Genomic DNA, 22,840 nt, shown 5'->3' with positions numbered 1-22,840 from the left:
GGTGGTCGGCACATAACCCTATTTTTCCCATAGGGCCTGTTGTTTATATTGCACGAGGGTTTCTAGGAACACAACTATCGTGCTATACGAGGACTGACTGTATTTGAATGTATTATAAGATATGTTGGGGCATTTAAAGCATTTATGCCAGTTTTCGGTCTCTTTCCAACATTAGCTTCCTGTTCATGCCAAGGGCATAAACAGGAAGTTAATGCCAGGTTCTTGTGAACAAGGTAAAATAATGTTCATTTTAAAAAATTATTTATCATGGTGTAAAAAGTGTGTGAATAGTTCATTTCTGGATGGATAACACCCACAAAGTAAACATCGCATTCATGATTAGCCAATGGCAATGTCATTCACTTGCTTTTCCTATTGTATACACTAAAGAAGCAAAATAAGATATGAAAAACATATGTGATCCACTTTTTCACTTGTATATCCTGCATAAGAAGAATAAATCGAATTTTACACGGATGAGTGCTACTCACTTTAACAGATTTTTTCCTTTGTACACAATGCAATACAGAGACCATATTACAAGTTCTAACATAACAAGTAATATAAAAAAAAATTTTTTAAAGTCAATTCCTACTTAGGTCAACAAAGAAAAATTTTATTTTAGTTACTTTTTATTAAATAATTACAATATAAATATGTATATACATATGACAGAATCACAATATTAAGTGGCAAAATAGAAAGCGAATTTCCTTGCAATTTTCCATTTTCCTTTCTATATATGGTGTTGGACTATTATTTTTATTCACATGTTTCATTTTCCATTTTGTTCCCTCCTTGACTCAGACTAGAACCTAGAATGAAAAAAGAATCTGAAAAAGAAATTTTTTTCCAGCGATCTACACGCTTTGCCACTGACGGTATTTATTCCTAAATTTATATCCTGCTAAATATCTTATATAAGAGAAATTTTTTTTCTCCCATATAAAACTAAAATTAATTAATTAAATTTAATTAATGAATTAATATTTGAAAAAACTGTATTAACATCAAGTGTCATCCACTACAAGTTTAAAAAAATTTATTTGAACTTGAGTGGATGAATAAAAAGTATTTTATTAACGATTGAAAATTTGAACAAGATATATAAATATATATAGGGAGAGTGTGAACTAATAGTAGGAATTGAAAAATAAAGTTTCACCAGGTGCATAACTTCAAAAAAGAATAGTTATTTTATTTATTATTTTTTTTTGTGAATTATTAAATTTGACCACAAAAAATTATAACTTGCTAAACTACACATGAAATGGAATTTACCTATGAGGACACCAGCAAAACAGAAGGAATATTGTATGACATCAAAAAATGTTGGGCTTATTTTCTGATACATGAATTCTAAGGTATTCTTTTGTTCTGAATTAAGACTTGTCTGATAATTATGGTGCATTTCAAATGATAATCCAACCATCTGCAAATAAAAATAAAAAAAAATACTCAAAATCTCACAGACAATGCTACAAAAATATTCAGCATCCAGCTCAGCTTGACTACATTTTTCTACAGAGTCAGCTTGACTCTGTAGAACAATATGTCAAATTGAATTGATTAAAGGATTATTTGTTTGCAACAGTATATAGTGCATACATTACAATGATTAAACACTAGTTCACCTATATGCAGGAACACAAAATAAGAATTAATGTAATAAGAATAAGATCATTGTTCTTGCTTATATTCAGTGTAGTCCAGAAGTAAGAATACATGTTTGACTGTAAATAACGTTTTAAATATATATATTTTAATTAATACTAGCACAATAGAAAGGGTATACATAAACTTTAAAGAAAAATAAAAACAAAAAAAAAAAATTACATCTGTTCAACATTGGCCACCATTTTAGTCTTGAAGAATCTTCACAAAAAAAAAAAAAAAATCGCCAGGTGTTAAATCTGGGGAGTGCAATGGCCATTCAGCGGAACCCACCATACAATCCATCAGCCTGGGAACTTTTCACCTAAGAGTTCATGGACAATTTAAGCCCCATTAATAGAATGATTGTCTTTTAGCAGTCTCATTTAGCTTTCTCCTGTCATGGTTCCCACAAAGAAAGAAAAAAGATCTGAGATGACCTCTTGTGCAAATTCAAGCCCAAACTGTCAAGCAGAGTGTTTAAATCCTTGTTAAAGAATAAATGGGACTTCTTAAGAGAGTATCAAAAACAGTTCTGGTGGCCAACAGTTCCTAGTTTAAATGTGGCATCAGTCCACAAAACAACATCAACAATATCCGGTTTTGTTAACACATGACCAAAAACCATTTGGCAGATTTCAATCTTCTATCTGGGCCATTCTCATTCAAACTTTGTAACAACATGGGATGATAAACTATATATTTAAGTTCCTTTCTCATTCTATTTAAGCTTATTTTAGCTATTTAAAGTTCAAAACTTTGCTTTCTTTGCAGGGTTTTTTTTTTTTTTTTTACTATTTATGATATCTGCTCTTAAAAGTTCCAAATTAAAAGATGTCTGTGACATGCAAGGTCTACCAGGTTTTGGTAGGCTGTGTACTGTTCACACTTCATCACACCTACACAATGTGGTATGGTCTTTATAATAGGTTTATGTTAAAAAAAACTTCTTGAACTGGCATACAACTCCTAGAAAATTTTCATATGTTGCATACCACTTTACAATTTTAATACCCTCCTTCATTGTAAGGCTCATGGTATATTTCCCATGTTTAAATTATTCAGAAACAAAAAAAAAAAAAAAAAATTTTTAAATAACTTACACATATTTATACAGTAACTATTCAAGATACAGTAGAGCTTGGATAATTTGAAGCTGAAGGGACATCAAAATTATTTCCATTTATCCAAACTTCAAATTAAATAATCTTTTTTATATAATAGGAGGTTCAACAGGCAGAAAAATAATTTGAAATAGCGAATATTTTGAATTAATCAAGCTGTATTTTCCTTACTTATGGAACATCCTGTGTAGTTAAAAAAAAAAAAAAGCATAAATTTTGAACGTAAAATTTTATTGAAACAAAGGTTATAGAACTACTTACAAAAAATATTAATAATGACAACTATTGCCTTTAATACTCATAAGATTAAAAATTCTTTGTCAAAGAATTAAGTAAAGTTTTACAGAAATATTTACCCTAGGTTCCCCCATAAAACACTGCTCTTTTCTTGTAACCTTCAACAAAATGCAATGCTGATTTAGACAGTTCACAATCAAAAATTGACCAAATATTTTTTAGGTCGAAGTCGGGTATTTCAGAGCACCCCATAAACAAATTTATTATATTTATTTTTTTTAAACCAATAACTTATTTAGTTGCGCAATATAATGCACTGTCTTGTTAAACCAGCCAATAACTGGACTTCTGTTTTACAAAAGGACATTTGTAATACTGAGGTATTACAAATGTCCTTTTGTAAAACAGAAGTCATTTGTAATACTAAGGTATTACAAATGTCCATACTGATCATGGACATTTGTAATACCTCAAATCTCAATACTGAGGTACAGACTGTAAACAAATACTTAAAAGTAACCAACAGGAAATTTCCTGGACTGTGCCCCTGAATATATGGGCCACAGTTCAGCCCAGCATTTAGGCTTCTTTTGTGCATAATTTTTTTAAGTCTCCAATAAGCAAATTGTCAAATTGTTGATAGTAAAAAAAACTTTATGAATGCCTACAATAATTCTTGACCCAATTAACACCTATTGGCTGTTTATTGTTGTTTGGCTAGAGACATACTACTCTACCAAAAGTATTTTCTATTCCAATCCCAAAATTAGTGAATGGTACAACTAATATGTATCTAAATCAAGTATGCACTTGTGGCAGAGCTGCTGCTGCTGACAAATCCCACCTCACACCAATGAATGACAGAGACCATTTGGTGGCACTGATCGATCATTCTTCAACTATGGAAATGGGCCCTAAGGTGCAAGGAAACACACTACATTCTTCAAATCATGTGGTCTGGTTGCAGAGAATGCCTTGAGAACAAGTATGGTATCTACCATGTGTGCACTGTGCCCACAACAAAATGTGAAGGAGGTGGAAGTATGGCGTAGGCTGCTTCACCTAGTTTGGACCTGGACAAATTTAACTGTAATGCCAGATCTAGCCACAGCCAATGCAACTTTAATACAATGGAACTGGAAATTGCACTGAAGGAGGAAATGGATAAAAATTCCTATTTGTGGTACTGGGAAAGACCAACACTGAGCAGACACTATCTTAGACAATTCCTGCCTGAGTGTGGGCAGTTCTATGAAAATACACCTTCCATGTTCCAGAACAATAATGCTTCATCCAATATAGAAAGCAGCATAAAAGGTTTATTTGACAAATCCACACACCTAATCCAATCAAAATGTTTCAATTTAACTAATGCCAGATCTAGCCACAGTCAATGCAATTCTAATACAATGGAACTGGCAATTGCACTGAAGGAGGAAATGGATAAAAATTCCTACTGACTGCTAAAAGAAAGTGGTTGAAAGTGTCCCACAATAGATTGATAGTGTTAAAGGTAAGTTCCAGTCCATCCTTGAATTTATTTAAGCTATCAACTTCCACAACAACAGATGGAAGTTTGTTCCAGCAATTGACCACACACTGGCTAAAAGCAAATTGACATAAATCTATTCTGCAGCTGTCTTTCCTCAATTTGAATTTGTGCCCCCTCAAGTGCATAATATGGACAAGAGGCAGAATCCCATCAGCACTGAGCTTGCTCAAATCATCCAAAGCCATATACACCTGAATCAGATCACCTTGCAGGTGCCTAGTCTCCAGATGCTGCAATTTGCAGAACTTGAGCTTTTCTTGGTGAGTACACCCCTTTGTTCCCCTCACCAATTTTGTTGCCCTTCTGTGTTCAATCCAACAGCTCTACATCCTTCCTAAAATTACGCCACCAGACCTGTACACAGTACTCAAGGTGTGGCCTGACCATCACCGTATACAAAGGGATAATAAAGTGATTGTTCCTGTAATAATCTACAAGACCCCATAACCTGCTCTGGGAACCTATCTGCACTGCTCAGAAAACTTCATATCTGACTGCACAATTACCCCCCACCCAGGTCTTTTTCATTCTCCACTAGCCTAAGTGTAGTACTACACAGTTGGTACCTTACTCTGGGTTACTGCTACCCATATGCAGTACTTTGGGTTTGTCAATGTTAAACTTCAGTTGCTGCCTCTCAGCCCATCTGCCCAACTTTTCTAGATCCTGCTGCAGTAGAGTACTGTCATTAACAACCCTGCCAACCTTTGTATCATCTGCAAACTTAGACATTAAGTCGGATATAACTTCATCAATATCACTGATATATATCGAAAACAACAATGGTCCCAAAACTGAACCCTGGGGGACTCCACTAATAACATTAGTCCACAAAGAGCAGTATCCATTGATTACCACTCTGTCTTCTACCACAACTCTCCCTTTATTCATAGCAACAACTTGCCCTTAATGCCATACTGATCCAATTTGTACAGCAGTCTTCCATGTGCAACAGTATGGCATTAAGGGCAAGTTGTTGCTATCCAGTTCCTTTGTGACCACCTCATAGTATCCAATCAAATTGGTTAGACAAGGCTTCCCTTTAACAAATCCATGCTGTGTCTGAACTATAAGTGCAATCTTGTCTAGATGATACTGCAATGCTTCTTTAACCAGTGACTATTTTCTCCAGGACAGAAGTTAAACTAACGGATTTGTAATTACTCCTGTCACCCTTTGATTCCCCCTTTGTGAATTGGGGATACATTTAAACATTTTCAGTCCATGGGGATCTCCGTTGAATCCAAGGATGCTCTCATAAGTATGGCTAAGGGTTTGCTTACTTCCTTTAATATAACTGGATAGATCCCATCCACCCCAGGTGCCTTTCTTATGTTTAACTTCAACAACCAACAATTTATCCTCCACTTTGTTCTGAGTTATTACAAAATCATTTAGCTCCTGTTTAGAGTTTGATAATCGTCTTACATTTCCCCACAGAATTCCTCATGTGTGAATGTAGATGCAAAATACCCATTCAGTTTGTCAGCTACCTTAGCAAGACCATCAACAGCCAAACCATTGATATCAAGTGGACCAATCCGATTCATCCCTCTTCCTTCTAGAGTTTTCATAAGTATAGAAGTCTTTGCTGTTTTTCTTTGCATCCTTTGCCAAAGAATTCTCATAATCTGCCTTTGCTTGCTTAACTTCCTTTGTGACTTGATTACACACTAGATTATATCTACCATAGGCTGTTCAAGATAAGAATGTTGGATATGAAAATTGTCTTGCATCAAAATCTGACTTCATTTTCTGAACACACTAAACCTTACAAAAAATTGTAAAATAGTTATTAATCAATCTGAACTCTGAGTCATGATAGGCAAATTGACAGGGCTGATTCAACCAATGGTGAATGGTGATTCAACCAATGATGAATCAGCCTTGTCAATTTGCCATTGGTCAACTCTAAATTCCCTTTCATATGTTTGGTTTTTAATTTAGCCTGAAGAGGGCTGGACATATTTGAGTTCACATTTTTCAATTGGTTCTCTCATTTTGGTTTACCATATGTCATATAGGGATGCAAATAGGCATTTAGCTGTGTTTTCAGCTGCACTATGGGACAACTGCCTTTTGGGTGCTGACACGTGTGGCTGTTCACCAAAGAAATCACACGTGTGATACCTCTCTATTCAATTTTATTATTTTTATTTACAATTTCAGTTTATTTCTTATTTGGGAGCCTGCTTTTGTCTTGGGATTTAATTTCTTCAGCTTTTTTTGCATAACATAAGGTCACGGCATCTCGTCAACCTTGTGGAGGACTGAGAGACTCTACCCATAAAAGAGAGGTTTTCATTGTTTAATTAATATGGTTAGTTTGTTGATTTTCTTTTTCTTTTTTTAGTTAATGGTAATAGGAGGAATGGTTACAGAATAGGTAATATGCTGGAGTTCCAGCACTATCACTTGGTTTAAGAGTTATTATTTTAAGGTAAATACTTTTATTTATTTGAAGGAATCCAAACTAGATTTTGAACAGGCTAAGAGCAGAAAACTTATTTCTTGTTCAAACAGATGGAAAATTTTGGACTGGGGGTGGGGGGAACTATTGGCAACAACTTCTGTCCACCTATAATTCCCACCTGTTAAAACTTTTCTATAGTATCCTCACAAACCAAAGATAAAGCTGACTTACTAGTATCCTACTTTTCTTTTAACTCAATGTATTGATGACCTTGGTAAACCTCCTCTATCATAGCCAGTATACTGCCGTGGTGTTCTGACAGAAGGATGTTTCCAGGTCCTCATGGCATTTCTCCAGTTCTCAAAACTTTTGCTCCTGGGCTTGTTCCTGCTCTGTATCATCTTTTTACACTGGTGTCTTTCCCTTTTGCTTGGAAATTTACTCATATCCAGCCAGTTTTTAAATAGGGTATCAAATTTCTCCCATCCAATTATAGTGCCATTGCACTATAATTTAATGGAGAAATCCATCAATCGCCAACTCTTAAGCTACTTCAAAACCTTCAATCAGATCAATGACTGTCCATATAGATTCATTAGTGTTGATTCCCTAATACTATTTTGGCTTAATTTACCTTGAACAAATTCAACGAAAAAGTTTGCTAAAACTCAAGTAGTTTCTCTTGATATTTCTGGGTGATCACATTTGGAATAAAGGTCTTCTAAACAAACTCCCATTGTACGATCTGCCAAATGTTTTTTGCAATTCGGTATTCACTTTTCTCTCTGACCCTTTGCCACAAGTGATGATAGACAGCTCTCTGTCTTCTAACTTATGCTGATGCTCCGCAGGGTCCACTGTTTTCTCCCACACTTCTCCTTATATTAATGGCTCTCTTTACTAACTGGAAATCCTACCTAAAGTTTTGCTAATGATAGCAGTACATTCCATCTTCCAATTTTAGAAAACTTGTCCTATACAGCTTCAACTTCTCAAACATCCTCTGCCAAGTCCTTAGATGCTGATCTGCAAGTAATTCTGAAATGGGCAAAAGAAAACTTAGTTAACTTCAATATTTCAAAAAAAAAAAAAAAAAAAAAAAAAAACAAAGTCGTGTCTTTTTTCTCACTAAAAAGAGTATTCTCCTATGCTGCTCTTCAATGACACTCAGATTTCTAGACAAGATCACATCTCTGACTACCGATCTGTATCTTGGAAAATTACAAATATTGCTCTGTCAGCAACGAAAAACCATGTTTTCTTTCATGCACTCAGCATTACTTTTCTTCAAAAAAACTACTCATTCGATACAAATCTCAAATCCACCATACCATACCATGGAATACTGTTCACACATCTGGGGTGATCCCACAAACCCCCTCTCAAGTTTCTAGACTCCATTCAAAAGAGGATCATTAAATAACTGGATTCCATCCAGTTATTTAATGATCTGTCTCTCTAGGCCAAAAAATGTCCAGTATTTGCTGCATACTTTTCTATACATACTTCGATGGGCATTGTTCTTCTAAATTGCCATCTGTAATACCACTACCCTCTTCAGAATCAGTTTGAACACATGCAGCAAGCAGTCGGCATCCATCCACTGTCCAAACTCACAAAGTACAACTTACCCTCCTCTTCATTTATTGTTTTATGGACCAACTTTCTTTCACATGCATTTCCTGAAAATCTACAGAAATTTAAGTGCAATTTCAACAAGCATCCTGTTTTCTCAACCTACAACTCATACACAATATTCAGTACTATAGGTTCTTATACCTTTTGTGTTTGGGGTTGCACACACACACACACACAAACATTGCTCTAAGTGGGTGTTTTCCCACAGTTGCAAACACTAAGGAAAACTCTGCCCATTTCCCTGTAATAAATTTTCCAGGGAAGTGACAATGTCTACTTCACTGACTGAGGAAGCATTATTTGCATATGTATTCACTGTTGTGCAGCAAGAAAGCAGTTTTTGCAAATGGCAAGTAGTTCCCATTGGATACAACAGTAGTAACGTATTAAGAATTACAGGCTTTTTCCCAAACTGATAAGGAAATATGATATTTCCTTATCACATAATGGAAATGGGCTCAAAAAAAAAAAGCAGACCAGTTCACTGCTCTTCTAATTATCATGCTCACTGCTATTCCTTCACTGACTATAGCTAGGATGTGAGCAGAAGAAAATAATTGCCCAGGCAGAACATTACTGTAAGGTAACCTTCCATAGCCACATGCTAAAATATAAAATCCTCATAAATTGCATTAAAGCTCAACTTCAGTATTGTTAGCATTAGCATTAGTAGAGGCATGTGATGCAAGAAAGCAAGCTCAGAGCATCAGCAAAAAAAAAAAAAAAAAAAAAAACCTTCCCATTTCACCCATCCATTCACTCCAAAAGTTTCTCTACTTCAGCCTTGAATTTATTTTAAGCTGTCAATTTCTACAATGACAGATGGAAGTTTGTTCCACCAATCAACCACCCTTTTGCTAAAGGCAAATTTTTGCACATCTATTCTACAACTGTCTTTCCTGAATCTGAATTTATGCCCACTCAGGTTTGTAATCTGAGCAAGAGGAAGAATCCCATCAGCATTGAGCTTGCTCAATCCATTCAAGGCCTTATACACCTCAATCAGAACAACCTGCAAGTGCTTAGTCTTCAGACACTGTAATTTGCAGAACTTAAGCCTTTCTTGGTAAGATTAACCCTTTGTTCCACTCACTAAACTTGTTGCCCTTTTCTGTATTTACTCTAGCAGCTCTATATATCTTCCCAAAAACAAGGCTTCCAGACCTGTACTGCATACAGGTCTGGAGGCCTCAAGGTGGGGCCAGACCAATGCCTTATACAAGAGGATCATCACTTCGTTATTCCTACTAGCAAAATTCCTGGATATCATTGACAAGACCCCATCAGCTACTCTTACAGTCTGTCTGCACTGCTCAGAAAACATCTCACACAATTATCCACAGGTTTTTTTCATTTTCTACTAACCTGAGCACAAAGTAATATACCACACAGTTGGTATATTGCTCTGGGACTACCCATATGCAGTGCTTTGCTTTTTTTTTTCACTCTATGGATGAGTTAACCGGTCTCCAGCATGGACAGTAAGTTTTTTTCCCACCTAGAAACTAATCTTTCGTAAAGCAAAACGGACAAACAGAGAATGCATGCAGTTTGTGGACATATTACACATGGGTAAATGAAGTTGTTCTTGGGTAACCCTATTTTTTTTTTTTTTTTTTTTTATTATTATCCTATCACATTATCAGATGATATAAAATCGCTGCACAAATTCTCAAAAAGTTGGATTTCTTGTCATTATTCTCTAACCACAACCATCTGCACTGCAGAGCATGCGAAACAGGGTGCACTGGACGTGGTCCACTCAGGGCCCAAAGTTTTTTAAACAGTCATAACATAGTCATCAAAAAATTAAAAGGGCCCCAAAAAACAACTATGCACTAAAACCGGATACCATTGCATAACTTAAACCATTTTTCTTTTATCTTGGTAAATAATGACTACTAATTATCAGTTACCAAGTACCTGTATTTATTCTATGATATTACAGTAATTGGTGGCTGCCAATGAACTGTAGAGCATATATGTAAACCATATCAAAATGCTCGAAGAAAAAGTATAAATCCATAGTTACTATAATACTCGGGGAACATGTATAAATCCTGCAGAACAGACTTGTTGCATTCAATCGTAATATTTCATGGATCGGCCAACACAAAAACACATTGACGGAAGAAATGAACTTAGCAATATTCAAGGGCAGTGTGGTCCAGGTAACTAAGCGGTGATTGCCCGGAAATAGCAGCGGTTTTAAAGTGTTACCGCCACTGTAAAAAAAAAAAGAAAAGAAAAGGTTGGGGGGAGGAATCAAAATTGTTGAGAGACGGCGTGGCCAACCTGACACTACGAAGGCAGCAGGAAACATACTGGTTATACTGCTCCAACTTGTACAGTAGTCTTCCATGTGAAACAGTATCAAAAGCTTTCCTAAAATCCAAATACAGTCGAACTTCCCTATTAACGAATTCGATAAATCCGGTGAAAAAATTTGTTATAGAGAAATTTCGTTATATAGAGAATATCTTTTTTATTAGAAATTGTTATCTAATTAGAAAATGAAAACGAATCTACATTTATTTTTAATGTATTTTATTTCAAAACACTTATTTAAATTACATTTACACAATTTTCGCCAGTAAGTATCACAAATTAAAAAATTAATTTTCGTTTGCACAGTACAATTAAAAAAATTGTCTGATTCTCAAAGAAAACCTCACATTTATTCAGAGCATTAAAAACATTATCAGGAACATTTTCACAAAACTGTAGACCCATACGAACCGTTTTAAAAGCGTTAATCATTTCTTTGCGAGTTGGCTTTTCTATGGGTTGTTCTGATGCGTCTTCAGCGTCATCGTTAATTTCTTCGTGATCGTGGTCGCGTCTAACACTGTTCAGCAGTATTTCATCTTCATTTGGATGTTCTGCTGTGATCTACATAAACATAACTATCCAGTGTTATTTCATTTTCGATGTTTCCAGACGATTCTAATAATGTCCAAAAGTTTTTCAGTTGTGAAAGGGGCAGTTCATTTTGTTCGTCCAGTCGTTGTTCGACTTCTGTATTCAATGCAAATCCCGCTTTCGAAAAACAATTTTGAACAGTGTATTCAGTGACATCATTTGTCCAAACTTTTGCCAGTTCAGAGATGCAATCTCTAAGGTTAATTGTAACCTTACAAGTTTCTATTTTCTGATAACGCATTGACAATCTTCATTATTATTCTCCTTCAATAATGAAATTTAAAATTTTTAATAATGCCTTGGTCCATTGGCTGGAGTTTTGACGTTACGTTTGGTGGTAAAAACAACTTTGCACTTTTGAGTTTGGCAGAAATACTGGTAGGATGTGCCGGACAGTTGTCAGTTACCAACACGATTTTCCTTTTTTCTTTTTTTTATACGCTTGTCTAGTTTTAATATCCATTCTTCAAAAATATCACTTGCCATCCATGCTTTTTTATTAAAAGGTGTAGTCAACTTCCAAAGATTGTACCTCTAAAACATCTTGGGGTTTTTTGATATTCTGATGACTAAAAGTCTTAATTTTTCACTTCCTGTCATATTTGCTCCAACTAGCACAGTGATTCTTTCTTTGCTTTGTTTTCCGCCAAAATATTTATCATCCTTAAAAGCAAGTGTTCTATTCGGTAAACATTTAAAGAATAAACCCATTTTGTCAGCATTAAAAACATCCTTACGCTCATATTCTTCCAAAATCTTTTTTAAGGTATTGTTCCTCCAACTGTTGCAATCTTCTTCGCTTACATTCAGTGGCAGATTACCCATTAAGGCAATGAGGCACATGCCTAGGGGCCCAAGGCTTTGGGTGGGGGCCCCCCCCGAAGCCAAGACATTTTCCTATAGTGTTCTAAAATAGATTAATGTTTTCACAGTGAACATCATAAAAATCTTGATTACCGGTAATTTAAGCGAAAATTTAAGCAAAAAATTCAAAAGTACACAATTTCATTTATTTGCCACCTAACTTTTATTTATTTTTTATGTTTTTTACTATTTTTTGGGGGGCCCCAAATATAATTTGCCTAGGGACCCCCCAACTATCCTTAATCCGCCACTGCTTACATTAACACTTTCTCCACAAATAACCTTTTCCACAATTCTGTGGCGCTTCTTAAATTTATCTAGCCACCCAGTGCTCGCATTAAATTCTGTATGTCCAAGGGACTGTGCAAATTTCAGGGCTTGTTGCTTAATTATTAGGCCCGTTATTGGGATATTCTTTTCACGTATCATTTGCACCCATTTTAGAACAGCTTCATCAACATCTTCGTATATACACAACTTAATTTGCTTCTTGTCTGCTCCTCCTTCAATTGCATTTAAAATTGATTCTCAATTTTTTTTTAAATCATATATAAACTGCTTGCAGATAGCCCATATTTCTCCGCAACATCTTTTTTTCTTAAAACCCTGGTCAATATCATAACAATCTTTGCTTTATCATTAATACTTAAAATACTTTCTCTTCGACACTGTTTTCGCAATTGTAAAAATTACTGGACTGCAGCTCTTGCCGATACATACACTGCAAACTTCGGTGTGCTGGCCATATAGCGAATTGTTAGTACCGCCTACTCAATGACGTTCGCTTGCCAATTCAACAGTATCACTCACTTTGAAGAAATATACGACTTTGTGAATTTCTTTTATTCTGCTTTCATTCCTATATACACAAAAGAAAATTTATGATTAACGTATGCTGTATGTTACTTTTCAGAAAAAAAAAAAAATACAAGAGCATATAGCCTATGTGATTGATGACGAACGAAATTTAAAAAAAAAAAAAAAAAAAAATTCATGAAAACCATCTACTGGGAGTCCAGTTATATGAGAACGAAGATATCATATAATGATTGACATGAAGGTCACGTGGTACAGTTGAAGTGAGAAGCGAATGTCACTCAGTAGACGTTACTAAAAACCGACTACGGTAGCATTCTATGTATTGCCGCCGCAGCATGCTAAAGTTTACCGCAGTGAATTTCGTTTTCCCCTGAGCCAACATCCATTTACAAATCTACCCTATTTATTGTAAAGTTTACAACCACTTTTAAGAAAACTCATTTGGTTTAATAACTGTAACAAAAATGAAAAAAAGACCCTCCCTATGGGCTTCGATGGCCACACGTGTTCACTAAAAGTGATGATTATTTAATTTCAGATGCTAATGCGCAATTTCGGAAGGAAGGAGGCAGTATATTTGATCGGCTGTTTAGCAGTAAATGCTTGAAAATCTTCAAAAATGCTTTACTAATTTTTTTAAAAATTAGTTATAGAGACTCTAACACTTCGTTATATGGGGTTAATTTTACATGTAATTTTGTTTCAAGGTGCAATGTTTCGCGAAAAAATTCGTAATATAGAGAAATTCGTTAAATAGAAGTTCATAATAGAGAAGTTCCACTGTATATGATATCAAAATTATTTTTTTATTTGGTTCCTTTGTGACCACATCATAGTATCCAATCAAATTGGTCAGACAAGATTTCCCCTTAACAAACCCATGCTATGTCTGAACTTCAACTGCATGATGATCCTGCAATACCTCTTTAACCAGTGACTCCATTATTTTCTCCGGAACAGAAATTAAACGATCCCCTTTGTGAATTGGGGATATATTTTCACATCTCCAGTCCATGGGGACCTCCGCTGTCCAAGGATGCCCTCATAATCATGGCCAATGGCCTGCTTACTTCCTTTGCTGCCTCCTTTAATATAACTGGACAGATCCCATCCACCCCAGGTGCCTTCCTTACATTCAACTTCAATTTCTCCTCCTCTTTTCTCTCAGTTATTACAAAATCATTTAACTCCTTGTTAGAGTTTGATAAGCTTCTGGCCTCCACTTCCTTACAGAATTCCTCATGTGTGAATGTAGATGCAAAATACTCATTCAGTTTGTCAGCTACCTGAGCAGAATCAACAATAAAACAATCAATATCAAGTGAATCAATCTGATTCATCCCCTCCCTTCTAGAGTTTACATAAGTAAACTCAAGAAGGGAAGTGTTTTTCTTTGCATCTTATAATCTGCCTTTGTTTGCCTAACCTTCTTTGTGACTTGATTACAGACTATCTTATATCTACCATAGACATCTGTGACTCCTAATTTATATGCAAGCCATGCATTTTTCTTCTCTGCCACGAGTCTCATTAGTTCATCTGACATCCATTTAGGCCTACACCTTGAACAATATTTCTTATTTGGTATGAAAAGCCTACTAGCTTCTAAAATACTTGTTGTGCATATATTAGAGTGTGTGTATGTGCATAACAAGCTGCCAATAAAATTTGCTACCAATTCATGAAATAACTACTGTCAATATAAAATATTAAGTTTGTTTTGTATTATTTTGTAAGTTATTAACTACATTTCTTTAATCAAAACAATAAAATATTACTTTATTACACTAGCATTACTAGGTCTGGAGTTAAAAATTAACCAAAAAGTTACAGCCTTCATGTTTAATGATTATAAAAATTATCTATATACCTTGAAAAATATAAACTCACCTTCAAAGTCAATATCATTTGGATGGCATTTGTGTGTGCAGGCGGTGATGGGAGTCCAAACCATTCAGTAATGCGAAAAAATATTAGGTAACCAAAGCAAAATGTAAAGCTTGCAACATGACAATATCTAAAAAAAAAAAATAAAGCAAAATATCGGAAACAAACAGTGCAATATCTGCAACTTCTAATTAGCAAAGAAAAATTAAAACAATGAACAAAAATTATATAAAGTTTAATAAAGAACTGACAATCATTAAAATGTTAATAACATCAGTGATACAAATCACACTGTCATCAACAAATGTGAAATTTTAATTTACATACTGCACAAGCAAAAACTATTACTTGCCACTTATTCATCTATCATTCAAGCAAAATATAACACATAATCAGGCTTAGCAGTATTAAAGGTGTATCTGAGTCAATGTGGCTCTATAGAGGTAGAAGTACCCTGCACCACCATGCTCATAATGAAAGACTTTTCAATATGCTGCCTCCCCCAACCCAATAGGCTGATGACTTGATCTTAAATTAGACAAATTATTAAATTATAACTACAAATTATGATTAATCATCTTGCTTACAGATTAAAATATACACCTATTCCATTAAAAGAATTGCATTTTGTGTTGAAAATCTAACATAACTTTGGTCTCAACTTTTTTGGGTTTTTTTTTGATTTTTTTTGAATTAAAGCACAACTATATCAAATCAAGTTTTAATAAATTATCATTCATATTATTTTTCTACCTTCTGTATAACTTTCTACTGCCTTCCTACAAGTCCTTGAGGATGTCACAGACATTCTCTCAGATATGCCAAGCTGTGTTTGCTACCTGGGAGTCTAAAATGTTGATGGAAGATATTCAGATGACACTCAAGTCAAGTGGACCTAATTTCGGTGAAGTCCAGTCGGTCTATGACAGCCAAATCCTTTGCTTGAACTTTCAAGATGGTGGGACTGTTAGTAGCCCTAGCTAACCCCGATGCGCAAAGTCCTGAAATTCGGCACCTAGCACCTGGGTGGTCACCTGTGGGTGACCACCCAGGTGTGAACCAACGTTAGCAGGGATCAAGGTGTAGTGCCCACATCAAACAGAGCGATGCTACCCCTGTGTTACCAAGCAATACTAGGTGGCAGATGACTCTCATCGACTGGTGCAATACCACCACTTTTCTTACTGGAGGCTTGACATGGTGGAACCCTGTTAGTCTCCAGAGCAAAAAGCTCCGCAACCCCCCATCTCTTCCATCATGCAGTACAATTGACATCTTTTGAGGTTATGATGGACATTATCATGAGATCCAATCTTCCTTATATTTTGAGGGCACAGCTCAAACTATTCGTAGGCCAGCTGCTAGATAGTCCACTGATCAAACTTATTGGTAACTCTCTAGGAGGCTTCTGAATCAACTACTGCCTCTATTCTACCAGATAGTGACTGGAGAGAGTCCAAGTAGTGTGTATTCTTACCATGTGTACGCCCATATCCAAAAATTTCATTACTTCATACCGTATGTTCCCCCCCCCCCACCTTTTCTTACTACCGAATACACCATGAATTGTCAAACTAATAGCAAAAACTTATTTGAGAAAAGATCAACCTTCCAAATCCTTCCTCTTTCATTTCAGAAATATAAGTGGTCTCAGTTCTAATCTCAATGATGTCTATTTCCTCTTAGTCTGCCAAACCCCATGTACTTTTTTTTTGACAGAATGTCAGTTATTCTTTGATTCAACCACTGGTCATCTCAGTTGTCCGAATTATTTGCTGTATGAATCCTTTTGCTTCAAATGTGATACTTGTGCACATGTCTGTTCTGATATTCCTTGTCAGAAAATTAGTAATTTGGAATCTCCTCTTTTCAACCTTCTCTTACTCAAAATCTCTCTACCACATTCTGTCAAATTCATCTGTTGCCTCTATCGTTCTCCCAACTCCACCAATCACTTGAATCTCTGACTTCCTCTATTTGAAACTTGACTTTCTCCAGTCCAAATTTCTTAACAGTGAGACAATTTTCCTTGGTGATTTTAATATTCACAATTTCAGCTGGCTTTTGTTTTCTAGTCATACAGAGCAGAAATAATGGTTGCTCTTAAAAGAAAGGCTTAAGTTTTGCAAATTACAGTGTCTGGAGATTAGGCACCTACAAGGTGATCTGATTGAGATGTATAAGGCCTTGAATGGTTTGAGCAAGCTCAATGCTGATGGGATTCTTCCTCTTGCCCAGACCTGAGGAGACAAATTCAAATTGAGGAAAGACAGTTGTAGAGCAGATGTGCAGAAATTTGCCTTTAGCCAGCAGGTGGTTGATTGTTGGAACAAACTTCCATCTGTCATTGTAGATGTTGAAAGCTTAAATAAATTCAAGGCAGAACTTGACAAACATTTTGGGCAAATGGATGGGTGAAATGGGAAGATTTTTTTTTTGGCTAATGCTGTAAAAGCTTGCTTTCTTGCATTATATACCTCTACTAATGCTAACACCCTTGTAACTCAAAGGAGATTTTTTTTCTTGCAATACAGCATTCAGGCTTTCAGGTTGGTAGCACTAGAAACAACAGATGGTTTTATTTGGTTATAACAGTTCAAAATAAACACTGCCTTTTCTTGCTGAGACCCACTTTATTTTAATAGGGCAGAAAAAGTGAGGAATTTAGTTCAGTGTTGAAGTCATAAAATTTACCATAAGAGCAGCACCCGAAATACGTTTTAGATTAATAGAGTGACATGACTGATTCGTGCTGATAAATAAGCACTATCATAATCATTCACTATTTTATATATTTTTTATGAACACACCAAACAAAATATATCAGAACCTATGGTACTTAGCATCATGTATAGGTTGTAGGTTGGAAAGATAGAATACACACAACAATTAGTTTCTCTCCACTCTTATGGAGGGAGAACCAGGAAAAATATGCTAACACCTGCAAACAGGTATTTCATTTCAAACTGCACCCTTTTAACTGTTTTTTTTTGAGATTCCCCAGCATGTCAGAAGTTGAGGGGCTACAGTGCAACATGAGTGCAGGCATGACATAGCAAAAGCTGATCCACACCATGAATAAAGATAATAAAATTTATTATCTTTGTTTCATGAAAATAAATAAGGAAATTTATCTTTTACTTCCAACGGTGAAAACAAGATCTAAATTCAAATTTATTCTTTCCACAACTAACAGACAATTTACCAATGTAGGCACAGTTTGCATAAGTTTTCTGTGTGCTCATTGCTCCCACCTAGCAATTGTATAGTGAAGTGGGAGAATAGGAACCATCCTGAAATAAGAAAATATTTAACCCATTTCATCCACTAGCAAAAAATTAGTTTAAAACAAACACACACATAAAAATGAAACCTGAATATGATAAACATGCCTGTTTAGTATTTCATGTCTATTGGTCATTCAATATTCAAATTAAAAGTTTGAAAAACATGTAAACTTTATTTTCAGCTTTAATATGGGTGTTCAAGCTATCCCAACACTTGCATTATAATAAGGTTGCATTGCATGTATTAATACAAATTAAAATTCCGCATGGAGCCCAAGCCTGGTCCTCGGGCTTCGGCCCTACCCAGCCCTCCGGCTGGGCTGGGCTGGGCCAGGAAACAAACGACTTTTGTGCTCAGGTCAATGTTCATGCTTTGGTCTTTTTTGGACTACTTCTAACATATATTTTTATGTATTTAAATTCTTAAAGGTTTTTTTTAGAAAAAATGTGTATTATTTGCCTGTTGACACTTAATTGACCAATAAGGCACACTTCATCAACATCTCCAAAATTCAATGAAATTTGTACTCTTTCGTGGAAATGATTTGCCAGCAGTGCAAGTTCCGAAAGAAATTTTTGTGCAGCCGGATTAGCAGCGCAAGAGCGTGGAACCAATTTAAATAACAGTGTTGACTATTTCTGCACAACAATTTACAATAAAAAGCATGTGAAATTCATTTTGGAATTATATTAAATATGGTAAATTGAAAATTTATTACATTTTCTTTATAATTAATATTGATAATTATTTTGGATGATTGTTATATAATTATTAATATTGTTATATAATTTTTTTTATTATTATTAAACATAAGTGCTAGCGATTTTATTTACATAAAAAGTTTCAGTAGGGCTGGGATAAAAACTGGTTTGGGTGGTTCAGGTATGGGTAATGAATTTGAAAAACAAATTCAGGCTTGGATCGGGTGGGCCGGGCCAGGTAAAAATAAAAAAAAAAAAAAGTAGGCCTGTGCAGACTTCTAATACAAATACAACAAACATTTAAATACTTAAATGTTCATTGTAAAGAGTGCTAATATATAAACAGTGGCAGACTAAGGAAAAATCAGGCCCTAGGCAAGATTCTCATTTCGGGCCCCACCTAGGGCTGCCACCTTTCAGAAATTGTAATGGAAGACACAGCTGAATGGGTTAAAAAAGGTCTTCTATTACTAAATATAAAAATACATATTATTGAAGTCGCCAACTTAAATCAACTAGTTCATATGAAAGTACAACAGAGGTATTAAGTAACTAGATCTACCTAATCAATGTGCAACTAGCGCTATCTGGTGAAACAAGTGGAACTTGATAAATTTATTTAAAATAAAATAATGTATAATAAAACCATTTTATGGGCCCCAAAAAATTATGGGCCCTAGGCAGTTGCCTAGTCTGCCCCTGTATATAAAAGGGAAAATTTTATATCCATATCCCATACATGAGATCTAATTACTGTGATTCTAGTATATTTATTATATACTTTTTTAATACAGTAAGACCCCCATATCTGCAGGGGATATGTTCCAAGACCTACCGTGGCTGGCTGAAACAGCAGATATAAGCAAACACCTGCTGACCCCATATATAACGGGATTTTCTTGTACATACATAGGTATAATAAAGTTTAATTGATAAATTAAACACACAGTAAGACATTACCAACGTTAAATATGGTAATAATAAAGTACAGCAGACTCTTGATTTACCGGGATTCAAGTAATAACTAGACTAGGTATAAACAGATATTTTGCAAGATAAATAAGCGACAAGAGCCCGTGTTATAAGTCGTCACTGGAAGATTAGTGTATCTATTATCTTGCAACCCCTGCTGTCATCACACCTACCGCTCAAACAAAAAAAAGAGACCAAATGTTTAGTTTGATTTAGTGCATCACGTCGATTGTTCCATCGCATTGCAAAAGGACAAATTTTGTTTCGTTATTTGTCAGGGATGTCGGAATTTTTTTTTTTTTTTTTTTATAACTATTTTTTTTGTTTAGACATCAACGAAAATGATGGGCATACGCAAGAGTTGTGCTTTCAAATTAAACAAAAACTTGAAATTATTCAAAATTTTGAAAACGGCGCATCTGTTAAATCTCTAAAGAACCATTATAATATTGGTGACCAAACCATACGTAACATTGTAAAAAATAAAGGGAAGCTATTCGATTTAAAATCAACATCGTAAAAAATAAAGAGAAGCATCGTATTGGACATGCAAGTAGTACATGTTAAGTTTTTTCGGTTTTTTTCCATGGTTAACCGCGGGTAACTGAATCAGCAGATATGGGGGCACAACTGTATTTACCTATACAGGCAGTTCTCGCTTTACGAGTTTGTTTGGTTTTTTTTTTTTTTTTTTCAAAGTATCAAATATCAACAAAATCGAAAATATGAACATTAATTGCGAAAAATGAATGTTAAACATTCATAAATACCACATTTCAAACTATGTGCATAGCTATACAATACAGTGTACCCAGCTTTATGATATTAATCTGTTCCATACAGATTAATATCTTTATGATATTAATCCGTATCGTGAAAATATCGTAATGTGAACCGAATAACACTTGTTTTTTGGCAATTTTTTTCAACAACCTCGGAAGTTGAAATTTTTGTTATATAACTCTCTAAAATGTTGTTTTTATAGTAAAAATTGTATTAGTTACCAATCCAAATCACTACAATGCACTACACTTTCATCATATGTTCTGTTATAAGAACCAAATTTGAACACCTTTGTGATATTTTTCTAAAGCACATTTCTGGAGGTCATGACCATAAAACAATTTGCACTTTCCGGTTTATTAGACTTTTCTGTTACTGCAAGCAATTATAAACGGGTAGTAAACTCCATGTTATTGCTATCGGTATTATTGCATTTGCAAAAATACCGATAGCTGGAATTGTTTGGTTTTTTGCATTATTATGGTGAAATGTTTCCTTTACTGAAATCTTCTGTCATATAAAAAGCATAAATAAATTTTCAGAATCTTCTCTTCATTCTTTTTTTTTTAAGCTTCATAAACTTGTTACTCCGTGCAAATTGTGTTAGTTGCAATTTGTGCGTTCCGTTAAAAACTCTATGCATCTATTGAAATTTATAAAGAAAATAGAAGCTTATCTTGAAAACAAACATCTCTTGAAGCATTTCTGAAGAAGACGACTCCTTGTGCAAAAAACTGAGTGCCGAGCCAATAATAAGTGATCAACGAGTGTGCATGTAGTCGATGATAAAGAATAAACATTCTTTAAAATTTGTAAGTCAAATAATTTCTTTATTATTATAATTTGCTTGATTTTACAGGCTACTTTTTCATTTTTTGGATAAATCAATCATTGTTTAAACAAACTAATTAGCTAACTAATTTCATTGTTGAGAACGTAACCCCTATTTTTAACATTGTCTATGGGATTTAATTCTCGCTTCACAAGTTTTCGCTTTACATGCGTTCGCTAGGAACGAATTAACTCATAAAGTCGAGAACTACCTGTACTTAATTTTTAGTATTTTGTATGCATAGTATTTTTATTTTATTAAGAAACTATTAATTTTTACATTAAAAAAATAAAGTTTAGTTGGTTGAGATAAGATTTGATTATAGTGGTAATAAAATTTGTAATTACTAACACTTTTTTGATGAAGTAAATTATGATATAAGATTTTGTCTTGCACATTTTCTAATTTCTCATATCAAGACCCCAAAACCCAGAAAGCCTCTCAATTCTAAATAATCATCTTAGATAAGGAATTCAGCACTTCAGCTACAATTCAGCTACAATAAAACTATCAATTCCTCAAGAACAAGTCATATGGATTTTATTTTACTGAAAACAGGATTATGATGTTCTGTGAAATATGTCAATTCATCAAGATTGTTTGTGGGCTTTAACACAAGGGCACTTTCACATAAACAATCAACTGTAACTTTTTTTTTTTTTTTTTAGGTGAGCAATAAAAGATATGCTTAGATTGTAAATTTAGCATACTTACTGTTTTTGTACGTATATAATAATAAGTGCATTGATGGCAGTCAGAAGCAGAGGATGAATTACATGAATGCCAGAAACAAAAATCACCAATAAAAAGCCCAACAACGTTGATGTTAACTGTCGAATCTTTACATCTGAGATTTTCCTAATGATTGGCCCAAAGCCAATTGATAGAAGAAGTAATGAAATGTATATAATATCATCTGCAATCATGATTTCTTAAATGAATGGACCTAATAAGCTTCATAAAATGATGCAACTGAAGCAGGTAACTAGAAAAAAGAAAGGCTTGAATATAAAAACTTTTCTTGAGTTACACTTTTATACTAAAAAAATAACTTAAATAAACTATCTAAATATATATAGATGGGGAGGTCAAAAAAGATTTGTATTCACCCAGTAGTGGTTGTGACAAAAAGATGAAATTTTTTTTGTTTGATAC

General features: G+C 34.6%; 1 protein-coding gene across 1 annotated transcript in view; it reads right to left on the bottom strand.

The window, feature by feature from the left end:
- Nucleotides 1-22,611, bottom strand: part of frj (membrane bound O-acyltransferase domain containing farjavit) — a 92,136-nt gene extending 69,525 nt beyond the window's left edge. The window contains exons 1-3 of the mRNA XM_090378355.1: nucleotides 22,400-22,611; nucleotides 15,113-15,239; nucleotides 1,282-1,432 (exon numbers count right to left, since the gene is read on the bottom strand). Of these exons, the coding sequence (XP_090234481.1) occupies nucleotides 1,282-1,432; nucleotides 15,113-15,239; nucleotides 22,400-22,611 (490 nt within the window). The remainder of the gene's footprint in view (nucleotides 1-1,281; nucleotides 1,433-15,112; nucleotides 15,240-22,399) is intronic.
- Nucleotides 22,612-22,840: the final 229 nt, after the last annotated feature.

The sequence above is a fragment of the Mastigoproctus giganteus genome, chromosome 7 (assembly GCF_048544385.1).
Source record: "Mastigoproctus giganteus isolate SK-2022 chromosome 7, ASM4854438v1, whole genome shotgun sequence".
NCBI lineage: Eukaryota > Metazoa > Arthropoda > Arachnida > Uropygi > Thelyphonidae > Mastigoproctus > Mastigoproctus giganteus.
This window is presented reverse-complemented; position numbering and strand designations above follow the sequence as displayed.